This window comes from Rosa rugosa, chromosome 7 (genome assembly GCF_958449725.1).
Source record: "Rosa rugosa chromosome 7, drRosRugo1.1, whole genome shotgun sequence".
In the NCBI taxonomy this organism is placed as follows: Eukaryota; Viridiplantae; Streptophyta; class Magnoliopsida; order Rosales; family Rosaceae; genus Rosa; species Rosa rugosa.
This window is the reverse complement of record NC_084826.1, coordinates 8,473,260-8,495,181: the sequence shown is the minus strand read 5'-3', so window position 1 is coordinate 8,495,181 and position 21,922 is coordinate 8,473,260. Positions and strand designations below refer to the sequence as shown.

The window sequence follows — 21,922 nt, the reverse complement described above, 5'->3', positions numbered from 1 at the left end:
TTTTTTTAAAAAATAATTAAAAAGTATATTTAATGTAATATAACTATCAATTTATATTAACATAAGTGCACGTCAGTCATTTGAATTAATTCATTTAAAAACTATAATCTAAATGATAATTTTATTAAATGCTTTTCATATCAAGAGGGTCAACTTGTTAAAAAGCAACCCAATATTTAAAACTTGGGCAGGGCTATTATGATAACTTCATCAGCACCAACTTGCTGGTTGTTTTTTCCTCCTTTTTTGCTGATCAAGGACCAACTTGCCTTCTATTTTATCATCCCACATGAACTCTCCTCAAATTTAATATTCACATTTCCTCCCTTTGAAATATGCAACCACCCCAATCTTCTCTCTACTTCATAAGATCACCCATTGAACAATCTGTGAAGCTCGCTAGCTCCAAGAAACTAAACTCAGAAATCATCGTCTAATGCCTCCCAACCCGCCCAAGTCTTCTATATTGTTCCACCGCGTCAACACCGCGCCCAACACGGCGTCCCCGCACCAGAACCAGAAGGGCATGATGATCAGGAAGCAGCGCGCCCCGATCCCCGACGCGGTGGCGCGTTACCACACGCACGGGGTCGGCCCCGACAAGTGCTGCTCCGCCGTGACGCAGGAGATCGCTGCTCCCGTCTCCACCGTGTGGTCGGTGGTCCGGCGCTTCGACAACCCCCAAGCCTACAAGCACTTCGTCAAGAGCTGCCACGTCATCGTCGGGGACGGCGACGTCGGCACGCTTCGCGAGGTCCAGGTCATCTCGGGGCTTCCGGCCAACAGCAGCACGGAGAGGCTGGACGTGCTGGACGAGGAGAGCCACGTCATCAGCTTCAGCATGGTGGGCGGCGACCACAGGCTGTCGAACTACAAGTCGGTGACGACGCTTCATCCGTCACCCGCGGGCGGCGGAGGCACGGTGGTTGTGGAGTCTTACGTGGTGGACGTGCCGCCGGGAAACACCAAGGACGACACGTGTAACTTTGTGGACACTATCGTACGGTGCAACCTGCAGTCGCTGGCTCAGATCGCCGAGAATCTTGCGAGACGTAACAACAAGTCGTCGTCGGTGTGCCCCAAGTAGTTGTTTGTTTATTTTTAATTATTATGATCGGAGTATTATCATGATGATTATAATTAATATAACATCTTAAGTAGGTAGCAAAAGTAATTAGTTTTTGGTGATGTTCTGGGTTTTATACATAGTGTATTAGGTTTCGTCGAACATCATTGTCTGAGGGAGTTTCCGAGTCCGGTCTGTGTTTGCCGTTGGAGGGTACGGCGTCGTTTTGTATCCGATGAAACAGTCACAGCAAGTTTGGTTATGTAATATAGTAGTAGTACCTTATTTATTCCATCTTCTTTTGTTTTATTTTCTGTCGTTTTGAATTGTTTTTCTGGGTGTGGTGGTAATGGCATACAATAAACCCCAAGGCACGAATCTGATAATTAGGAAATGAATTGTTAGATTGTGATGACTGATGAACATGTACGTACAGCAGAATCGAAGCTAGCAAGCTTTTGTGTTTGTTGCTTTAACTGGTGATGGCAGCTAGACGTGAAGTAGTACTATTGAGGCAGATCGATTATCAAGATCGTGACGGTTCGGTCGGTCAGGTTCAGACATTACTCATTAGAGCAAAGTAAGAGTAAGCGAAAGTTCTTGTGTTTTATATGTACATAAGTAATCAGTTCCCACTTGAGCAAGTTGATTAAGGCATCTAATCGAGTAGACAATGTGGGTTTGATTATAATCCATTAATTAATGCTCTTGTTGGGGTGATAAACAGCCGTGAATACACGCGCTATGTGATATAGAAGATCTATCTAGCTATATGCTTGATTAGGAAATAGAACAAGTCCAATTACACGTTTTGCGACACCGAAAATACGATCATGGTTAGTTTAGGGTTTCAGCAATTGATCATATACTGTCCTGCTAGCTTAGCTAATATCGAAGAAACAGCTGATTAGGAAATGAGGTCACATTAAATAGGCACATATGGTACATGTTGGTACAATGTGTTAACTTTTGGATCAACGGATTTCCCTGCAATGCGGGGAAACGTCTACTTATGTTTGGCTTAGTAATTAATGGACTAAATAAGAATGGTAGTATAGTGTACTAGTATGGTACATCCATACTGTATAATCACATGCATGGTAGCTTAGTTAATTGCCTGTACTCTGTATGTGCTATCCAAACTTGAAAAGGGGAAGCTCCACCAAAAATACAGCTAATTTATTCATATCATATGGATTATTGGGAAAACAGCTAGTTGAGCTAGTGGACACATTAATTAATTAGGGCAGCACATAGTAACTAGTTAATTTAAATATTTTGCTTACTTAGTGCTCAAGTAATTTCAATTGTTAATGGAGAAAAAGTGAAGCCGGCCTCAAGAGAGCTAGGGAGATTTATCTGGTTGTACATTGTTATCTTCCCTAATTGTTAATTACCGATCGAGTAGAAAATGAAATCCTAGGAAGAAATCAAACATACTAGCAAACGATCAAAAAACACGGAGCTTCATCTTTGCTAAATTATTATAATGCTTTCAAAATTCCGGTTATGAAGGCAATAAGCTAATCTAATGAATTTTGATTTTAAAATTTTGAAACTCCGAAACTCCGAATTTAAGTTTGAACTTTGAATAGCTAATGGGTATTTAAAAAATGGTGAAAACGCGAGGGGAATTAGTATCGGACAGCTAAATGGCAACTTGACAATTTTTTTTCCATAACATCCATCCATCAAGTAGCTGGCTAGCTGTTGAGAAAGAACGGAGAGAAAAGAGACATTTCTTCGCAAAAGAAAGAAAGAAAATTGAGTAAGCTGCAACTTGCTCTTTGTTGTTGTCTAGTCTCTTCTAGATGCCGACGGAGATTTCAAAGACGGACCAGAATAGTTGGGAGTTATTATTAGTTTGTTGCAAGTTGCACGAAGCAAGTTGGGGAAGGAGGAAGAAGAAGAGGCGGAGAAGGCCTGTGAGGCTTTCCTCACCTTTTATTAATGTATAGTGTGATATCGCTGCTCCTTGTGTTAGTCACTTAGTCTTGTCGCCTCTACTTTTTATCCATCATGTCTTTACGCCATCACCTTCCTCACGCATGACCCATTCCCTATTTCCTTGTTCTCTATCTCTTTCCCTCTTCAACTTTGCTGACTGCAACAATGCATGCATGGGTCTCTCTCTCTCTCACTCTCTCGCTCTCTCTCAAAGAGTTTATATGGATTTGACCAATACACCTTTATACTGGCTATCCACGACTCATGAGAGCTAGTTGGCTAAACTGGGCAATTGCTGCGAGCTTGAAAAGATTGATTGATGGATCACCCATGAGTATATGTCAGAATTTTAATGAAATGAGGGGCCTTAGGGCACCTAGCTACTATTGGACAGAATCGATCACCTAGCCAGCTAGCTAGATTCCAACTTCCAACTAATGATTAGATTACATATAGTTGCATGGTGACTGATAAAATTGATAACTAGGTATGTAGTTTGAGGATCCATGATTGAGAGCCTCCGATTTACATTTACCTAGGGCTGCCACTTGATTTGGTAATTACTAAACCGACCGATATTTTAGGTTTGTTAAATCGACTTTTTGGTAATCGAAACTGATAATGTCGAAATCGAAATTTTTTGAAAAAGTGGGTTGATTTTGGTAAATATCGAATCTACCGATTATCTAAATATTAGCTTTATATACTATAGTTTTCAATACACATACATGTATACTAAGAAGTAAACATAAAAATTTTCATAATAGTATGAACATTACTACATTAATAGTATATATTTTTTAAGTAACCTGGTCAAATATGGTTAAATAACCTAGTTTTATTGCAAATGGCTAAAACTTGATCTCATATGTACAAAAGAAAGCTATAATAAGTAGATGACTACAAAGTTTACGACTATAAAAATAAAAAAACTAATATTGTTCATTCTAATTTATATTATAAAGAATTAGTTGTTCTAAAGTTAGTAATACCGAAATACCGAAATACCGAATTTGGTAGACATGATTAAAAATCGAAAATTTTAGTTGGTAATTGATAGCTCAATTTTGAAACCGAAACCTTTAATTTTGAAGTTGATAATACCTATAACCGATTCGAACCGACCGAGTGATAGCCCAACATTTACCTCAAGGTTTTATACACCTTTTCTTTTTTGGTCGCAACTCGGGGACCAAACTTCAGTTTTTCATCAAATTCAAGTTCGTAAGCTTTGTCAACTTGATATACACAAGTTAAATAACGAACGTACTAGATTACTAGCACATGATCGAAATATGCAACTCTTTAGTTTAAGCAGATTTTAGAAAACGTGTGGAATCATCACCTTCTTCAATAGTCCAGCCGGATTGGACAGTCCTAGTTGAATGGGGGAGTGAAATTTGCACTCTCCCTTTTGTAACCACACTCCCATTATCTCTTTTGTTCATTAAATTTTCTAAATTACCCCTACCATCTTTCTATATTTTCCTTGCCACTCATTTTCTTCTACATAACAACTATAGCTCCTCTTTCTCTATCATTTTCTCTCTCTTCCTCCCATATCAACATCACTTGTTCATGTAAAGCGTCCCTGAGCTGCTATACTCCAAGCGCGAGAAGCTTGAACCAATTTGCTCCACGAGGGCCTTTGAGGCTATTGCATCTATGCAGCAGCTAACTACTCTGAGCTCATCATCTAGAGGAAGTAGAGTCTCAATACGTTTGTTATAATCACACTTTACACCCTCTAAGTTGCTTGGCAGATCCATGAACGCCGGCGTTCGATTTGATCAAAGCTGGGGTTGATTGAAATTCATTGAGTTGGGGATGAGGTGATTTTCCGCTTAAATTTAGGCTCATTAGTGGTCTAACCATAAATTAGAAATTTCAATTGTTAAGCAATGGCAGCAGAGCCTTCATGATTGAAAATGACGAGAAGAAAATGTTTTCCCATAGAACTCGATTAGAATGTGAGAACTACAGAAGAGAAATGAAAAGAAAAAAGAAAAGAAGAGATGAAGAATTAGGGGTATTTTTGAAATAAATAATAAAAGGAGTGTGATTTATAAAAAAGGGAGTGCAAATTTCACTCCTTGAATCCATTAAATCAATTTTCTCTTCCCTTTTTCTTTTCTTTGATCATTTTGGATTGGATTGTCATAGAGCCTCTGTTAAACAGTGACAAGTGTGGTCCGTGGCACACCATTGTACCGATATTGTCCCCAACTTAACCACCCGTTAGGTGTTGGGTTTTAATCACAAAATGTCTCGGTACAATTGAGTGTGATCCACCTACTTATAAGTTATATATTTATTTGTCACTTTTCTAATGTATGATATTTTCTCTCCAACACGCCCCCTCGCGTGAACTTAGCTCTAGGTATGCACGTGCAATTAATTGACAAAGCCAATTCCACATTGGAAATCAAGTCACAAGTCCCAAATTAAAGACTTGGCCAATCATATAACAATCTAAGGCCCACATCGGACTCTTGGTAATAATCCAATTGGAATCTTCTTATGACCAATTTAATGAACCCAAACCGGGTCCATGATAATTGGAGAAGAGATTGGCGAATCAATTAATGAACCCAAGTTTGGGCACATGATGGCGACGTAAGTAAAGAGGGACCCGCTCTGATAAATTGTCCCAACTTAACCACCCGTTAAGTGTTGGGTTTAATCACAAAAGGCATTGGTACAATTGGGTGTGATCCACCCACTTATAAGTTATATTTTATTTGTCAGTTTTCTAATGTGGCCGTTAAGTGTTGGGTTTTAATCACAAAAGGTCTTGGTACAATTGTGTGTGATCCACCCACTTATAAGTTATATTTTATTTGTTACTTTTCTAATGTGAGATATTTCCTCTCCAATACGCCCCCTCACGTGCAACCTAACTCTAGGTCTGCACGCGAATCAATTAACAATTAGATTGTTCACATTGAAAATTGGGACACAAGTCTCATATCGACAACTTTGTCAATATAACAATCCAAGACTTACATCAGACACTTGGTAACAATTCAATCGGGATTTTCCGATGGCAATATAAGGAACCTAAATTCGGGTTCATGACAATTGGAGACGCAATTGGAGAGAAACTCGCTCTAATACCATGTTAAACAGCGACAAACGTGACCCGTGGCACATCGTTGTACCGATATTGTCTCAACTTAACCACTCGTTAGGTGTTGGGTGTGATCTACCAACTTATAAGTTATATTTTTATTTGTCATTTTTCTAATGTGAGATATTTTCTCTCCTACAGCCTCACAGTTTATAGCTTTTGCATGGTAACTCTTTTCCCATAAAAAAGAAATGGACTAGAACTTGTACAAGTGCTAATCTGACTAATGCATTCCAAATGCTTATTGAAAATTGTACAGTCCTTCATATTTCTATATGGGATTTTATGTCTCACGCCTAAACACTAATATGTTGAGGAAGGTATTCAAATAATTGTCTCAAAAGTCAAAACATCAAAAAATGCCATTTTAATTGGGTAAAAATATTATGTTAGATTTAATCAATTCAGACCGGATGGAGAACAAGAGAAAACATAATTAGAGAAGTAGAGAACAATGAGAGTCATAAGATGGATATGAGAAGGGAGTGCCTTGGCATCTTCGCTCTAGCATCACACAAAGACTCGTTGTCTCGCATCATTTTCTTGGTACATTCATTTCAAGCATGTATTTCACGAAACCAATTTAGTTACTTGTTTTAGTTATAGTATTAACTTCATACAAGATTTCGTCGCAAAATCAATATCGTAAAGAAAACAAGTCCCACTTCTACTTCCTCTCAAAAGAAAAAAGAAAAAGACGTTAGTTTTACTCGATCCAGAGGGGATGGAGAACAAGAGAGGACATATATAGAGAAAGTGACAGTCATATGATGTATATGAGTCGGGGTGAATGCATGAGGCCCAAGGTACTTGTCGAGTTTCCTTTACGACAACGAAATAATTTGGATGTGGAGATGCCAACAACCAATCAGATTACCTAAATCGAGAAACACTTGTAGACACATCTGGCAGCTTGACATGTTCTGACCTTCCATGCTCGAGAGTTGCCAAAACAAACTTCCGAGTCCAGATCTCTGTGATAGAAATTTTAAGAATAATTTCATAAAATTTTGATGATTAGGTAGATAGATTTCGTCACATATAGATTAAAAATGAGATTAAAATGTTGACACTTGCAAAAATTCACATTGTAAATTAATATTTTATTATATTTTAAATTTCGATAAATATTGTAAATAATGCATTATGACTTTATGACTTTCTGAAAGTATCAATAACATTGTTTTTTATTAAAATTTAAGATCTCAATTAAATTCTCCATATAATTCTTCTGTCATCATAATAGAAGCCATTAGGCCTTTACAGTGTATCGACTAGCCACAAACGTTTTGAGCGATTTAATTAGCTCATCAATTTTATTTCTTTAGAAATTTTTATTAAAATTCTAAAACTAGGTAATGTGGTCAATACTAAACTTTGACCAGCCACATAATTCTAAAGCGCTGGCAACTGAATCTGAAAGTAATAGAAGAGCTAAAAATTAAGTAACTGCTTATCTCAACATTATACTGTCGATAAATGGAGTAATGGACATGATCAGTTAACATCTCACCAACACTTTTGTAAAACTGTTTAACTTCGCTTAGTCTAGACACCTTGCTGCAAATACAATTCAAACCAGACAAATGAATTCAAGGCAATGTAAATCCATTGCTTTCAGCAAACTACCAAGAACTGCAATCCCAATACACCTAATTCTGGAAACAAATCATGAAAAATGTTTCTTACCCACCTCTTAAGAGCTTCAATTAAAAGGGATATGAGAAACTAAAACACAGAGCACACAAGGCCAAATACAAGTGCCAAATATCCAAAATGAATCATCAAATGCCTAAGCATAAGCATCAAATAGTTCCTAATCCCAAACCTTGGGGATCAATCAGAAGCAGCTTGCATTCCCTCATTGCAGTTCTTGTGGCAACTCTTCTCGTTGCAACTGTTTATCTTACCCAAGAATATGGTGTACAGTTTTTAGAAGATTGTACTGCTTCTACTACAGTGAAAACTTCTGGGGATAGCTGCAATTTGTTTTCAGGGAAATGGGTATTTGATAACCAGTCTTATCCTTTATACAAGGGGTTACAGTGTACTTATATGTCTGACCAATTGGCTTGTGAGAAGTTTGGGAGAAAAGACTTAAGCTTCCAGAACTGGAGATGGCAACCCCATCAATGTGACCTCCCTAGGTCTCTTCCTGTCCCTTTTGCTCTCTCCTTTTGTTTTTGTTTGAGTTAATGCATTTTCAGTCCCTATTTAGGCTTCGCTCGTGTTTTAATTTTGTGTCACTGTGTTTCTGTTTTGGTGAACCCAATCTTAATTCATTTCGTTATGTTATTGTTTTTCTTTTCTCTAACAGAATCTCTTTTATTATTTGACAAAATCAAGGTTCGACCTAAAATTTTAGCTAGCAACTCGAGACAAACTGCATGTAAGAATAAATTTTTTTTCCAATTAAATTAGTCATGCATTTGAGCTTCTAAAGTTAGGATTTCTTTAACTTTTGGGGCCTTAAAATTTGGAGACTGGAGGCAGTTGCCTCACTCGATTCTCCTCAGAGCGAGCCGACCTCGGATGCTAAATCGAAAATACAGTGATGAAAATTGAAACATGATCAAAACACAATCTGACTGAAAAGGCAATTAACCATTGTTTTACTTTTTTTTGTTTTTGTTTATGGGGGCAGGATAATGAGGGTGTGTTTTTAAATGGCAGTTTTTGAGCTTTGTGGGGTTGTTTGTTTTCGTGTTAAAACATATAAGCTTAGGTTCAATGCCACAGCGTTGCTTGAGAGGCTAAGGAACAAGAGGCTTGTGTATGTTGGGGATTCCTTGAATCGAAATCAATGGGTTTCCATGGTTTGCCTGATAGAGTCAGCTGTTCCTCCAGAGCTCAAGTCCATGCACACCAATGGCTCCTTGACCACCTTCAAAGCAACTGTGAGTTTCGTTTTCTCCCATTCTATCTAGTGGTCTTAATGTGCTTGATGGGTGTTTCTTTGCTCGAGTATGTTGCATAATTATTAAAACCTAGCTAACTCACAAAAAGAATACCTAAGTGGGATCATTTTGCTATACTTGGAATGGTGTTTACTGATCGAAATATTTGATGTGTATGGTATACTGTTAGAATGTCAATTAATTGATCTATTTAAATGTTTTTCCTAACAAAATGTCAAAAAATTTCATGCATGCATGTTATATGTGAAGAAAATTTTTCTTATTTTATACTATTTTTTTATTTATTAAAAGAAGCTTCATCAATAATGAACTGAATATAATGAGTAATGGAACAATGCTCTGCAATAGTACCACTCTGGTAGCTATTACAAAGAACTGACCACACTGGACTTCACTAGTGTACGTAAAAGTATTATGAAGGAAATTTTTCTTATTAAAATATTAATTTTGTACGTAAAAGTAGATAAATGTCATAATTATTGAAAACCTCATATGATATTGTCAGATTAATTATCAATCACGATCATAATTTAATTTTGACACAATTTGACCTTATTGAAAATATATCACATGATTTGTCATATTATCAGATTATCTATCTAGGGAACATTTGCATAGCCTACTCTTTCCAGCTTAGAAATAGAATTGTCTTATGATTATTGGAGTTGGTACGGTGTGTTGTTAGTTATAAGGTAACGTCAATCATAATCATATAGGAATTTTGGTCATCAGCAGATAAGTTTGATTCTGATCACATCACAGCTATTGCTTACTGATTAATTATTGGTGATTAAGGAATACAATGCCACAATTGAGTTCTATTGGGCTCCATTGCTAGTGGAATCGAACTCAGATCACCCGATGAATCACCGGTTACCGGAACGGATTGTTAGGGTTCAGGCAATTGAAAAGCATGCTAGACATTGGACTGATGCAGACTTTCTTGTTTTCAATTCCTATCTTTGGTGGAGAAGGTCCATGATGAGTGTCTTGTAAGTACACTTTCCATTAGGTAGAGCCGTAGAGATTAGAGAACAACAACCCATTTGATCGGTTTGGTTTTAGAACTTACAATTGCTGTTGTTTTGCAATGAATACTTAAGGTGGGGATCTTTTGAAAGCTCTGATGGAATTTACAAAGAGATTGGGATGCCTAGAGTGTATGAAATGGCTCTAAAGACTTGGTCGGATTGGTTGGAGGTCCATGTTAATCCAAACAAGACTAAGTTGTTCTTTGTTAGCTTGTCACCTACTCACCAAAGGTAACTTTCATACGATTAGTTAGTCAGTTTGATACATCTATTATTTTATCATGTCGTGATCAAACTCGTCACTTTGGTAGCTAAAATCATATTTAAAGTGTGATTGCATTCATAGACTGATCACATATATCTGACGCTGAAAATCACAACTCCAACATACAGCGCTGAAGAATGGGGTGTGACTAGTGGCGAGAATTGCTATGGAGAAACTGAACCGATTAAGGAGGAGGGCTACAAGGGAAATGCATCGGATCCAAAAATGATGCGTGTTGTTGAGAATGTACTTGGGGAGCTGAAAACAAGAGGTTTGGATGTGCAAATACTTAATATAACGCAACTCTCAGAGTATAGAAAAGAAGGTCATCCATCAATTTATAGGAAGCAGTGGGATGTTCTAACAGAAAAGCAATTAGCAAACCCTAGCAGTTTTGCAGATTGTATACATTGGTGCCTTCCTGGAGTGCCAGACGTTTGGAATGAGCTCCTCTATGCTTACATTTTTCAATGACAGGATGACAACTTCCATTTGGAAATAAATTTCCAAAAAACAAGCTTGTTTGTATTTAGTCGGAACTAGTAAGATTAACCAGACTTTTCAGTGAATATATTGAACGGTTTAGGTTTTCCTTACAAAAGTAAAACAAACTGTACACACAAAGGTTATCTGTTACAACTACAGAAACTATGATGATTTGAATTGCAAGACATATGAGAGGTTAAGAATAGATTAGGATTGGAGATGAAGATTTCCGTCTCTTCCAAAATAAAAAATAAAAATAAAAATGATTGATGATATTTTTGATATAAAACTTAGAGCACGTACCAACTAATAAAATAATTAACAATTTTGGGTATTGCATATTGTAAGTCGGTTGAGTTAAATGACTGAATTCAACTTGCAAGTTCCATTTTTTTTTTTTGGCATTGTAAGCAATAGTATTTGCCTATTTGGTCTAGTTGTAAGATATTTTTATACAACATACCAACTAAAGATTGTGTGCGTCAATATCAACATGCTCAACCTTCAAACGATAATTAAACTTTTATGAATAAATTATGCTCCGTAAATTGTTAATAAAGTAACTCATTCTCCGTGGTTTATTTCATTAATGCATCATCAGATTACGGCTTCAGAGTTTTGGTAATTAATACTCACAAGTCACAAGCAGAGTCTAATTACTACTGCTGATCTTATACCCAGTCTCTAATCGAACAACCCTTTGCTAACAATATTATTCCCGGACTTCAAAATTAGATAAATCCAGGAAAATAGAATCTTTGATTCTTTGTTGCTGTCACACTTTTCAGTTTTGTCATGTTTCCCTCTATAATGCTTAGCTATATATAATTATGATCACAACAACCAACTGTTAAAACTTAAAAGAACTTAGCAACACAAAATGAAAACAGAAACTTAATTAATGTTTGGCTTATCAATGTAATTAAGGGCCTCCATTGAGGTTGGTCTAATGGAATCAAATTCTAAACATTGTTCTTGTTGAAGTAGCAAGGCATTTTTGCATTATGCATTGCATGATCTCCAGCCCAACACATATTATATACATATTACACAACAACATCAGAATATCTTATCTGTTAAGTAGGTAGGTTGAAGTTAGAACAACCCTTTTGACTATACAATTATATTTGTTCTGGCAATGATTGATTAAGCTAAGCGGGGAATCTTTTGTAGAACGAGCTAGCCCAAAATTTACAAAGAGGTTGTTACGTGCGCACGAGAGATGACTCTAAATAGTAAATACTTTGTCGGTTTGGTAATATGTTAATCAGTACAACAATTACCAAAGGTATATTTCCTCAAGTCAAGTCAACTAAGCAAGCATAAAGAAAAAGGAAAGAAAAAAAAAGGCAAGTACTTAAGCACATGCATTTTCGTTCTCTTGCTTGGTTAAGTATAGGAAATTAAACCTTTAAGGCACTTGAAAAATGTAATATAAGCATGTCCAAGGTTGTAGTCAATAACAAATTAAACTACTGTACCAAATGAATTTAGTTTGATTTAGACTTCAATTTACTCGAAACTGAACTAAATGAAATTGACTTGAAGTTTAAGTAGAAGGATATTTAATTATAAAGACATGCTCACCTAAGTGACAGTTTTTAAGGGACTGTGAGGGACAAGTGAATCTGACGGCTGAAAATAAATGCACAGTTTTAAGTTGTTATAATTTCTGCTTTTATATTTAATACATGTGGTTGAGATGCATTTGTCCCTCACAATTCCTTAAAACTATCCTTTAGGTGAGCAAATCTGTTTAAATATAATTGAATCGAACGCTATTACTTTTTTCTTTTATAAAGATCATTACACATTTACGCACGATAAGAAAACATTTTATCTTTTAAATATCATCTCAAAATTAAAAATCATTCATCAACATAGTATTTATGGATTATTAAACACAGTTGATTTCAATTTCAAGGGTTATGCGTTTATGTGCCGGTCATGTTTGAGATCCTTTTGTACCGACATTTCTTAAAGCTAACAAAGTTAGTCATGATTTGGTCAATCTTCAATCTTACTTTACTTTGCTTCGCCATTTACGCCCCTAAACCCATTGGGACGACTCTGTTTGTCACCCTTAGTTTCTTGTAATAATACAAAATCACATAGGCTAATTATAATATAGCAATTTAGGTAAGAGATGATGATTGATGAATCAATATTCTGTAAAACTCACCCACACTAAAAAAAAGTAAAAAACAAATCCAGCTGATGATGACCACACGGCCCAAACCTGCTTCATAATAATAAGACAATGATACACTATTTTCTGGCACAGAAGCTTCATTACCTGCCGCACCCTATTTCTTTCTTTTTAGGACAAATCATTATACACAATCTCAAATAATCACATTTGGCTTAGTCTTAGTTTTATCACTTTTATGATGGTATTCCATAATAAGGAATGAAAAGCCCTCTGATTTTCTTTTCTTTTCAATTCTCTCTGGTCAATAATTTTCCAAACGAAGCAGAAACTGATAATGAAGCTGTGGAACAGAAAGAAAACCCATTTTCCTCTACTGGTCTTCGTCTTCTCTCTGTTCTTGGTTTTCTCAATTCTCCACAATGAACGCAGCATTTTGGAAATTCAAGACAACCCAGATCGTGCTCCTCACCATCAAATTCCAGTCACTTATGTAAAGCCGAATCGTCTCACCCATCAAAACCATGCTCCAGGTATGCCATTGTTTCCTTCTCTGCTGTCAAGTTTTAATCTTTTGTGTTAATTCTTGATTGATTATATACTGGGTGGTTAAATTAGTGGTCTTTCTTTGATTTGGTGAGGAGGGTTTAAGAGGTTTTGGTTAGACTCAGTAGCTAAATAGGACCTGTTTGCTATGAAGTTTTAGTCTTTATGTAAATTGTTGATGAATTCTTTACTGGCTAGCTGGTTAAATTAGTGGTCTTTCTTTGATTTGATGAAGAGGGTTTAAGTTGGTTTTTGTGGGTTTTCAGAGGTGTTGGATAGATTCAGTACATGCAACTCCACCAGAGAGTACAGTGGGAGGAAAATAGCGTGGAGTGGTCATCTTACGCCGAAGTACGGTGGCCGGAGGGAGAGTTTGGAGAGCTGTGACGTGTTTTCCGGCAAATGGGTGTTTGATAATTCTTCGTATCCGCTGTACAATGAGGCCGAGTGCCCTTACATGTCGGACCAGTTGGCCTGCCACAAACATGGAAGGTCTGACTTGGATTATCAGTATTGGAGATGGCAACCCAATAATTGCAACTTGAAGAGGTAAAGACTTGCTCTTTCTTCTGAGATTATACAATGTGTTTCTTTGTTTACAATGCTTGGCTCATGAATGTGGTTGCTTGTTTGGAATTGGAGGCTCTAATTCCAGTTTGCTTGTTGAATAAGTATTTAATTCGATATTGGTTTATAGATATGTAACTGGAACTCATTTTGATATTATAGAACTCATGGCCAATTGTGCAAAGTCTTAGACTAATGTAAAACCATCATAATTAATTACTGGCTTTCGAGTTTCCTTATAATCTAGTATTTGGGTTCACTGATAGATGATCTGTTTTGCTTTTGGAGATGGAATGTGATTGACATGTGGGAGAAGTTGAGGGGCAAAAGGTTGATGTTTGTAGGGGATTCATTAAACAGAGGTCAGTGGATATCAATGGTCTGCTTGTTGCAATCAGTGATTCCAGCGGATAAGAGATCCATGTCACCGAATGCCGCACTTACCATTTTCCGAGCCGAGGTAATCAGAATTCCTATTTAAGAATGTGTAGACCGCAACTAGACTAAGCCTATATGCATTAAACTGGAGTGTGGGTGCAACTATAAATCATTAGGCTGCTTATGTCCAAGAGAAAAGTGTGTTCTATTATTTTCTGTACAGCATTATTTAGTAAGAAATCAAAGTTGATAAACACTTTCCTCAGATCTCGTTCTGAGTACATTGCAGGGCTATCAGATTTATATCCTGAGTATCTCAAAATAGATCTCTTCATTGCTTTGTTTGTGCCATTTTGCAGGAATATAATGCTACTGTGGAATTTCTTTGGGGCCCTCTTCTAGTAGAATCTAATTCTGATGACCCAGTGAATCACAGATTGGATGATCGAATAATCCGTCCAGATTCAGTTCTTAAACATGCATCAATATGGGAGAATGCAGACATATTGATTTTCAATTCCTACCTGTGGTGGAGACAAGGCCCAGTTAAGCTTTTGTAAGTAAGGCAATGCATCCACTTTTCAGTTTAGAAAGAACTGCAATATATGGAAAGACAATGAATGGTATCTTACTTGATCAGACTTCCAATTCATACAGATGGAGCACTGAAGCAAATGCTGTGTGTGAAGAATTAGATGGTATAGGAGCCATGGAATTGGCCATGGGCGCTTGGGCAGACTGGGCTTCTAAAGTTGATCCCCTCAAGAAGCGGGTCTTCTTTGTCACAATGTCTCCTACACATCTCTGGTTAGCACTAGTCCCTCCTAGAATTTTATTTTAACCCCCTAGTTAGCTCTTGTTTATATTGAAAGTTTCAATCTAGTTTATCATTGCCTGAAAGAAATATAGGCTTTCTCTAAACTTAAATGAGGTGGTCAATTATTGTTGGTGCATACACTTGCTAGCTTTAGGAAATTGTGCAATTTAAATCCATATATAAATATGTGGAGCTCCCCTGGAGTTGGACCTGAGACAGGTACTCAACACGCATGCATTCTTGCACTCACTTGTGGGATGACCTCAGATTGTAGATTGCTATATGACCAAGTCCCAGTTAATTAAGTTGAAACTCGAGTTACAGTGAGAGTGTCCCATGAAGCAGTCATTAGAAATGTCAAATGTATGGTTAATTTTAACCTTAACTATCAACTGCTCTTGGAGCTTTGCAACTTGAATTGGTGCTTGCTGATCATTCAGGAAGTTCTCTCAATTTTAAGTTGCCTTCTACTTCTCTTTTCGTGTGACCATTTTTGTCTTCAGATCCTTCTTCACTGCTTATGTACTCTTCTTTCTGAATATATGGGACATGTACTAGAATCTAAACTTCAAATTTTGTAAAATGAAATTGTGAAAACTCATTGACATTTGAATCTTACATTGTGGACCAATGTTGTTTGTAATAGCTTAAACATTAATCTTAGTTGACCAAAAAAAAAAAAACATTAATCTTTGAACTGCCACATATTGAAATCTGGCTTGTATACTACAACATACTGATATTACTGTTGTTGTAAAGAGTATCCCAACTGCAATTTTCTACATCTTTTGCTCAACTTTCTGACAATTTTGAAGTGTCTTTTGTGAATCTGTTTTAAACCTTTTATCCGATATGCAATTTCTGCAGGAGTCAAGAGTGGAAGCCAGGAAATGAAGGTAATTGTTACAATGAGAAATCCCCCATTGAGTTGGAGGGCTACTGGGGAAGTGGCTCTGATCTCCCTACTATGAGCATGGTGGACAATGTCCTCAGTAAGTTGAGTTCAAAGGTTTCAGTTCTCAACATTACTCAACTGTCAGAGTACCGGAAAGATGGTCATCCTTCCATTTACCGGAAATTTTGGGAGGCACTAAAGCCTGAACAGTTGTCTAACCCAGCGAGTTACTCTGATTGCATACACTGGTGCTTGCCTGGTGTACCTGATGTTTGGAACGAGTTGCTATACCATTTTTTGTAAACAAATGCACAGTCGTTAAGGCCTTCTTAATGGTTTCACGCAACAATTTGCCTTGTTTGCTCAAAATCATTAGGGTCATTATTTACATGATTCGATTCTTAGGAATATAGAGGTGTTCAGCTATAGTGGATCCATGTATAAATAGTGGGAAGTGTGAGCGTCTTTTTTTGGTATTTTCCTTCAATTAGGAGCGTCCGTTTTGTTATTTTTGTATATGAAAAAATGGGATGGGACTTTGCCCAAATCGAACAATTTCAAGATGGTATGCCTAAGATACACCCAATTAATGAGTTTAAGCGATGAGAATATAGTTAGCTCAATTTTCACATGTTCGACACTTAAATCAATCACATGAGAATATAAGCGATGAGAATACATCACTTTAATTACTTAACTTTAACTTCATTATTCACTTTATTACTTTATTTTTTTGTTAATTTTTTTTCGAATGAATCATGGTTGATTGACCATTTGTTATATTTTCATTGAGAACAACTATAGACCTAAAAGTTGATTTCATATTGATCTTTATTGCGTACCAGTTGGAGGGTCTGATGTGATCATGTGATGCAGCTGTAAGGGACAAGTTGAGGAATGTAATAACCTCTCCCGACGAGCAAACGAACTCTTGTGATGAACAAATCGTGGCTAGGTTATTGTACAATTTAGTTTAAATAAAAAGCAAACAATCTCAAACAACGGAAATTTGTTAGTAAATGTTGTTTCTAATTTAGTTTAACTAAAATTTAGATAATATGTGCCAGCGGATATTTCATCGATAAAAGTTTTTTTTTTTTTTTTTTTTTGAAGGGAAAGACGACAAACTATATTAAGTGAAACTGAGAAGTACATGGAGCGATGCATTTGCATCGAGAGAAAAACAATAAAGCATAACAAGATGCACAGACGCATCTATAAAGTAGGAAAGCAATAAAAGATAGCAAGACGCACAGACGCATCTAAAATGAAAGGTAACCATGTGACTTGATGACGAACGCCATCGCTGCACTGCATATGTCACGAGAGCAGTGAAAATATAGTAGTAACCGTAACTGTAACTGTAACCAGTGATATGATCACCTAGGAGAGGTAATTCACTCACCGGGAATTCGAAAGTAACCGAGGGTGTCAAAAACTCGAAAATTAGCAAACGAACTCCCAAGAACCAAAACCAATGCCAGATCAATATGAGCAGTTGTCTCGGATTCAAGATCCGGATTTGAAAGCCACCCGGATCCCAAATACGGATCCAAATCCGGCCCGAAGTCAAAATCAAGGCTACCCAGGCAAACTTGACAAAAACCCAGGCCCAACTTATCCTGATCTGGGCACCCAAACCCTTAGGAACGCTAGCCTCAGCCCTTCTCTGGACACCCAAGCGTCTGGGCATCCATCCAGCTCTGCGTCGCCACCCCAACGAGCCACCCCGCCTCCGCAACTCTGATGAAGCCAAACCGACACCAGAATGAGATTCCGAGAACAAACCGAAGGTCCAAATGCCGATCCTCCAATCCATAGACCCCAAAGAGCTCGACCGCAGTTGTAACGAAGGCCACCGCCGGAAGGAAATAGGACACATGATCTCCATCCACCGCCGAAGCAATCCATCGGCACCCACAAGTCGAAACGCCACCATCATAGAGGATCTGAAATCAATGCCTCTATCCATGACAGACCCGGGATCCCATATATGGTTTGGATCCACCAGACCAAGGCGCCGACCACCATCATCACTAAAGCAAGGAGCAGCAGCGGTACGGCCAAATCCAGGAGGGAATGAATCCCATCGCCAAAACGAGGAGATTAGAGGACAGCAACCCCAAGGTTGAAAATAGGAGATTCTCGAATCCAAAGGACTCGACAGCCAAGGACCTCGAGCGCCATCGTCGCAGGCCAAGGAAATCAGACGGCGAAACCCTAGGGTTAGCCGCCGCAAAGGGGAGAGAGCGAGAGCTCTCATTTTTTTAGATTAATGTTGACTCGATAAAAGTTGATATTCAATAATGTAATAATGTATGCGAATGACCTCACCTAACAAAAAGTCATTGTCCCGTAGATTGTTTTCCACTTTAGTTTAAATTTAAAGGGAAATTACCTCTTCCAACAAAAGGTTTGCTGTCCAATTTAGTTTAAATAAAAATACAAATGACCTTTTGTGACGAATAGGTCGACAATAGATTTAATTTTTGTATACAAACGCAGATGACTTCTGCGACATGTCGTTTACAAAACTTGTTTTTCAATTTGATTTAATATAGAAGGAGACAACCTCTCTCTCTCGAGGAATTCGTCATTGGGATAATTTGTTTTCCATTTCCATTTAAAACGCGGACAACTTCACTAGGCAAAGGTTATCAGGTTAGGGGTTTTACATAACTGTACCTAATTACTAAAAATTGTATTATACACCTAATGTATTGGTGTCTCATGTTATATGAATAATCTTAGCCTCTAATTTTTTAACATGTGGTTCTAATTAGTACTTTATATTATTAAGGGTGGGATGAGTTTGAACTTAAAGGTAATTGCTCACTGATGGTTGCTACGTTGAACCAGAATTTGGAAGACAGATCTGATGTTAGGTGCATTATCGATGATTGTAAGTCTTATTTGACATCTTTACACTCAATTCAGATTAATCATGTCTTTAGAGAAGCAAATGGTGTGGCTAATAGATTAGCTCACCTTGCTAGTTCGACTTGTTTAGATGATGTTTGGCTAGATGAGGCACCTGTGATTATCCAGGATGTCCTGTATGAGGATTATTGTAATCTTACTCGAGGTCAAGGCTCTATGTCCCCTTCGAGATATGTTCTAAATTCTAATGCAATAAATCAGGCGTGGGGATGAGCCTCCCAGTTCTGCTAGGTTCCAAAAAAAAAAAAAAAAAAAAAAAAATTAAAATTAAAATTATAAACTAACTACGATTCATGCCCTAATCCATAGAAACTAGACCTCCTAACTTTCTCAAATAGAGGGACTTTTGGTCAAATTATTTTAAAATTTCTACCCAAAATTGTGGACAAGTACACAATTTTTTTTTGCTAAAATCGCATGTTCTTCTTTTCTCACATAAAATTTTCAACCATCAAATATTATTTTTAAACACTTCTACAACTTACAGAACTCAAAAATCACAACTCAAATCTTTTCTATGATTATTCAAACTCTGAAAACAATAAAATTCATAAGAGAAAAATTATTTGAGGTTTGGGTGTTCTGTCAATTGGAAAACGTTATAAGAATCATGTTTTAAGAATGATGAGCCTATGGTACATAAATTTCAAGAAACAATAGTGTTAACAATGTATAACATGTTTTAGGCATGTCATTTCGTTTCTCGAGTACCCTCACGACACAGTGTATCAAACCATGCACACAACTCCATTTTTTTTTTCTTTTCAAATTGTCATGTTTCTTAATTTCACCATTGATAAAGCATGAATTTTAAAATGTATTCCAATTGATAGAATGCATTTTTTTATATGATTTTCAAAGTCAAAAAGCAAGAAAATTTATAAAAAAATCCATTCAATATTTCAATGTTTCAAAAATTCTAGCATACTCTAAAAGCACACTTTACGAATACTTTCTCATGGCATGGTTGAATTTCAAAATTGAATTGAATGTGACCCCAGAGCACCTCCAAAAATGCCAAATCACGTCAATCCCTATTTTTATTTAAATTCTTTCATGCCATGAACTCATTGTTGGAAAAACATGATTTTTTAAATGGTTTCCAATTGATAGATCTCGAAAATACTGACCATTTTTTATTCACAGTTTTCCTAATTTTCTGACTTTGGGAGAAAAAAAAAACTTTCAGTGGCAACAAAAATTGAATATTTTTTTCATGATAGATTATATTTTTAGTAGTGTTCATAAAAAACTTCAAATCTTTACCAAGTAATAATGATTATCTTATATGAGTTATATCTTTTTATGACTCGTCAAATATATTGATGTTTTCCCAGCAAAAAGAAATAGGACCGCTACCCAGAAACCCGCCACTCATTCCTTCATTTTAAATTTTTATTAAAAATATAAGACGGGAGAAGAGAATATCAATCAAAACTTATCCCTGAAAAGTGAGTTAAAGAGCGACTCGATCTAAAGAAGTGTGAGGGTTGAAACCAGCCTATCTAGCATAAATTATTATCATGATTGAAAAATATATTAGTGTACTTTACATCCATTTAAAACATTTAGAACAAGTCGCAACCACCGAGACTTTTTCATCATATATATTTGGAATATGCATAAAGTATCGAAAATCTTTTTTGTCTGCTCTAAACTGTTTATAGTAATATATCTATCGATTAGCTTAAAAAAATAAGCAAAACAACTTCAATTTGTTGCAAAAATGTCAAGGGAATAGTACTCCTGGGTTGAAGATACTTTTCGTAGCAGCCATACAAGACTGCTCGTACAAAAATTCGAAACAGTATTTCTCATGAAAAGTGGAAGTTTCTGTTATAGGTTTACATTCTTGGCTCAATTACCATTGCCGTGCACAAGCCAAATGCTAAGACCACGCTACAATAATGTTTCTGTTTGTGTGAAGTGTGTACGTATAAAAAAAATTAAGAATATGCCTCCAATTAAGTTTTTGGAAGAAATATTCACTTTCATTAAGTTAATGAGCTTTGTTTGTAATGACAAAGTGTTGGATAAATTATCTCAAAAAAATAACAAATAAAGAAAACAAAAGATAATTCCGATCAATTAAGCATTGTTCGAGAATACAAAGTTATGAATCCGGCATTGCAGTGCGGTCCAGTTTCGAGTGCATGATTGCAAGAAACGCAGGGGGACCTGTAGAATCATTTATATTGATATTAAACGCTGGTTTGACATGAAGATAGGGCGCCTGATCCGGTTCTGGCGTTGGGTGCATTACTCATGCGACGACAAGATCCATTTTTAAATACCCACCAACAGATGCTTCTGCTCCTCCATGCCAGTCCTCCTCTTACTCCTCTTTCCTGCTCACCTTAACTGTGCACAGTATGGCTAACAGCACAAATCCTGGGCTTTCTGGGGCCACACTATGATGGTTTCATTTATACACAACCTAATCTCCGCTTTGACCTCTTGACTTTCCTCCATTGCATGGCCACTAGCTAGTTTGGTTTTGGACGTTTCAATTTGGAAGATGATGCTGATCGTGATGATCACAGTTTTACGGGATCAAGGAAAAGATTGTCTTACTTATCACGTATCTGCAGGGATAGCAGTTTATCTGCGATACTGTGCATGCAGTGATCTGCATGTGCCGGTAGGTGGCTTAGGTATGCAGATTAAGGTGCACATGAGTCGATAACACACACTCCGAAGTTAACTAAATTAAGTTAGTTTTATATATATTTTTGACTTATTTTGTTGGTACTTTTAATTATTAGAAACCATGTTTTTGTAAAAACA

General features: G+C 36.8%; 3 protein-coding genes across 3 annotated transcripts; all 3 read left to right on the top strand.

Moving 5' to 3' along the window:
- Positions 1-233: 233 nt before the first annotated feature.
- Positions 234-1,358, top strand: LOC133722232 (abscisic acid receptor PYL4). The gene has a single exon (XM_062149059.1). The coding sequence runs from the start codon at positions 437-439 to the stop codon at positions 1,085-1,087; it is 651 nt and encodes a 216-aa protein (XP_062005043.1). The 5' UTR covers positions 234-436; the 3' UTR covers positions 1,088-1,358.
- A 6,492-nt stretch (positions 1,359-7,850) lies between these two features.
- On the top strand, positions 7,851-11,167 carry LOC133722047 (protein trichome birefringence-like 34). The gene is made up of 5 exons (XM_062148855.1): positions 7,851-8,290; positions 8,869-9,040; positions 9,857-10,053; positions 10,165-10,323; positions 10,486-11,167. The coding sequence occupies exons 1-5, from the start codon at positions 7,920-7,922 to the stop codon at positions 10,829-10,831; spliced, it is 1,245 nt and encodes a 414-aa protein (XP_062004839.1). The 5' UTR covers positions 7,851-7,919; the 3' UTR covers positions 10,832-11,167.
- Positions 11,168-13,125: 1,958 nt separating this feature from the next.
- On the top strand, positions 13,126-16,794 carry LOC133722345 (protein trichome birefringence-like 35). The gene is made up of 6 exons (XM_062149233.1): positions 13,126-13,525; positions 13,805-14,087; positions 14,394-14,565; positions 14,843-15,039; positions 15,141-15,290; positions 16,168-16,794. Exons 1-6 carry the CDS (start codon positions 13,330-13,332, stop codon positions 16,496-16,498), a joined length of 1,329 nt encoding a protein of 442 aa, XP_062005217.1. The 5' UTR covers positions 13,126-13,329; the 3' UTR covers positions 16,499-16,794.
- Positions 16,795-21,922: the final 5,128 nt, after the last annotated feature.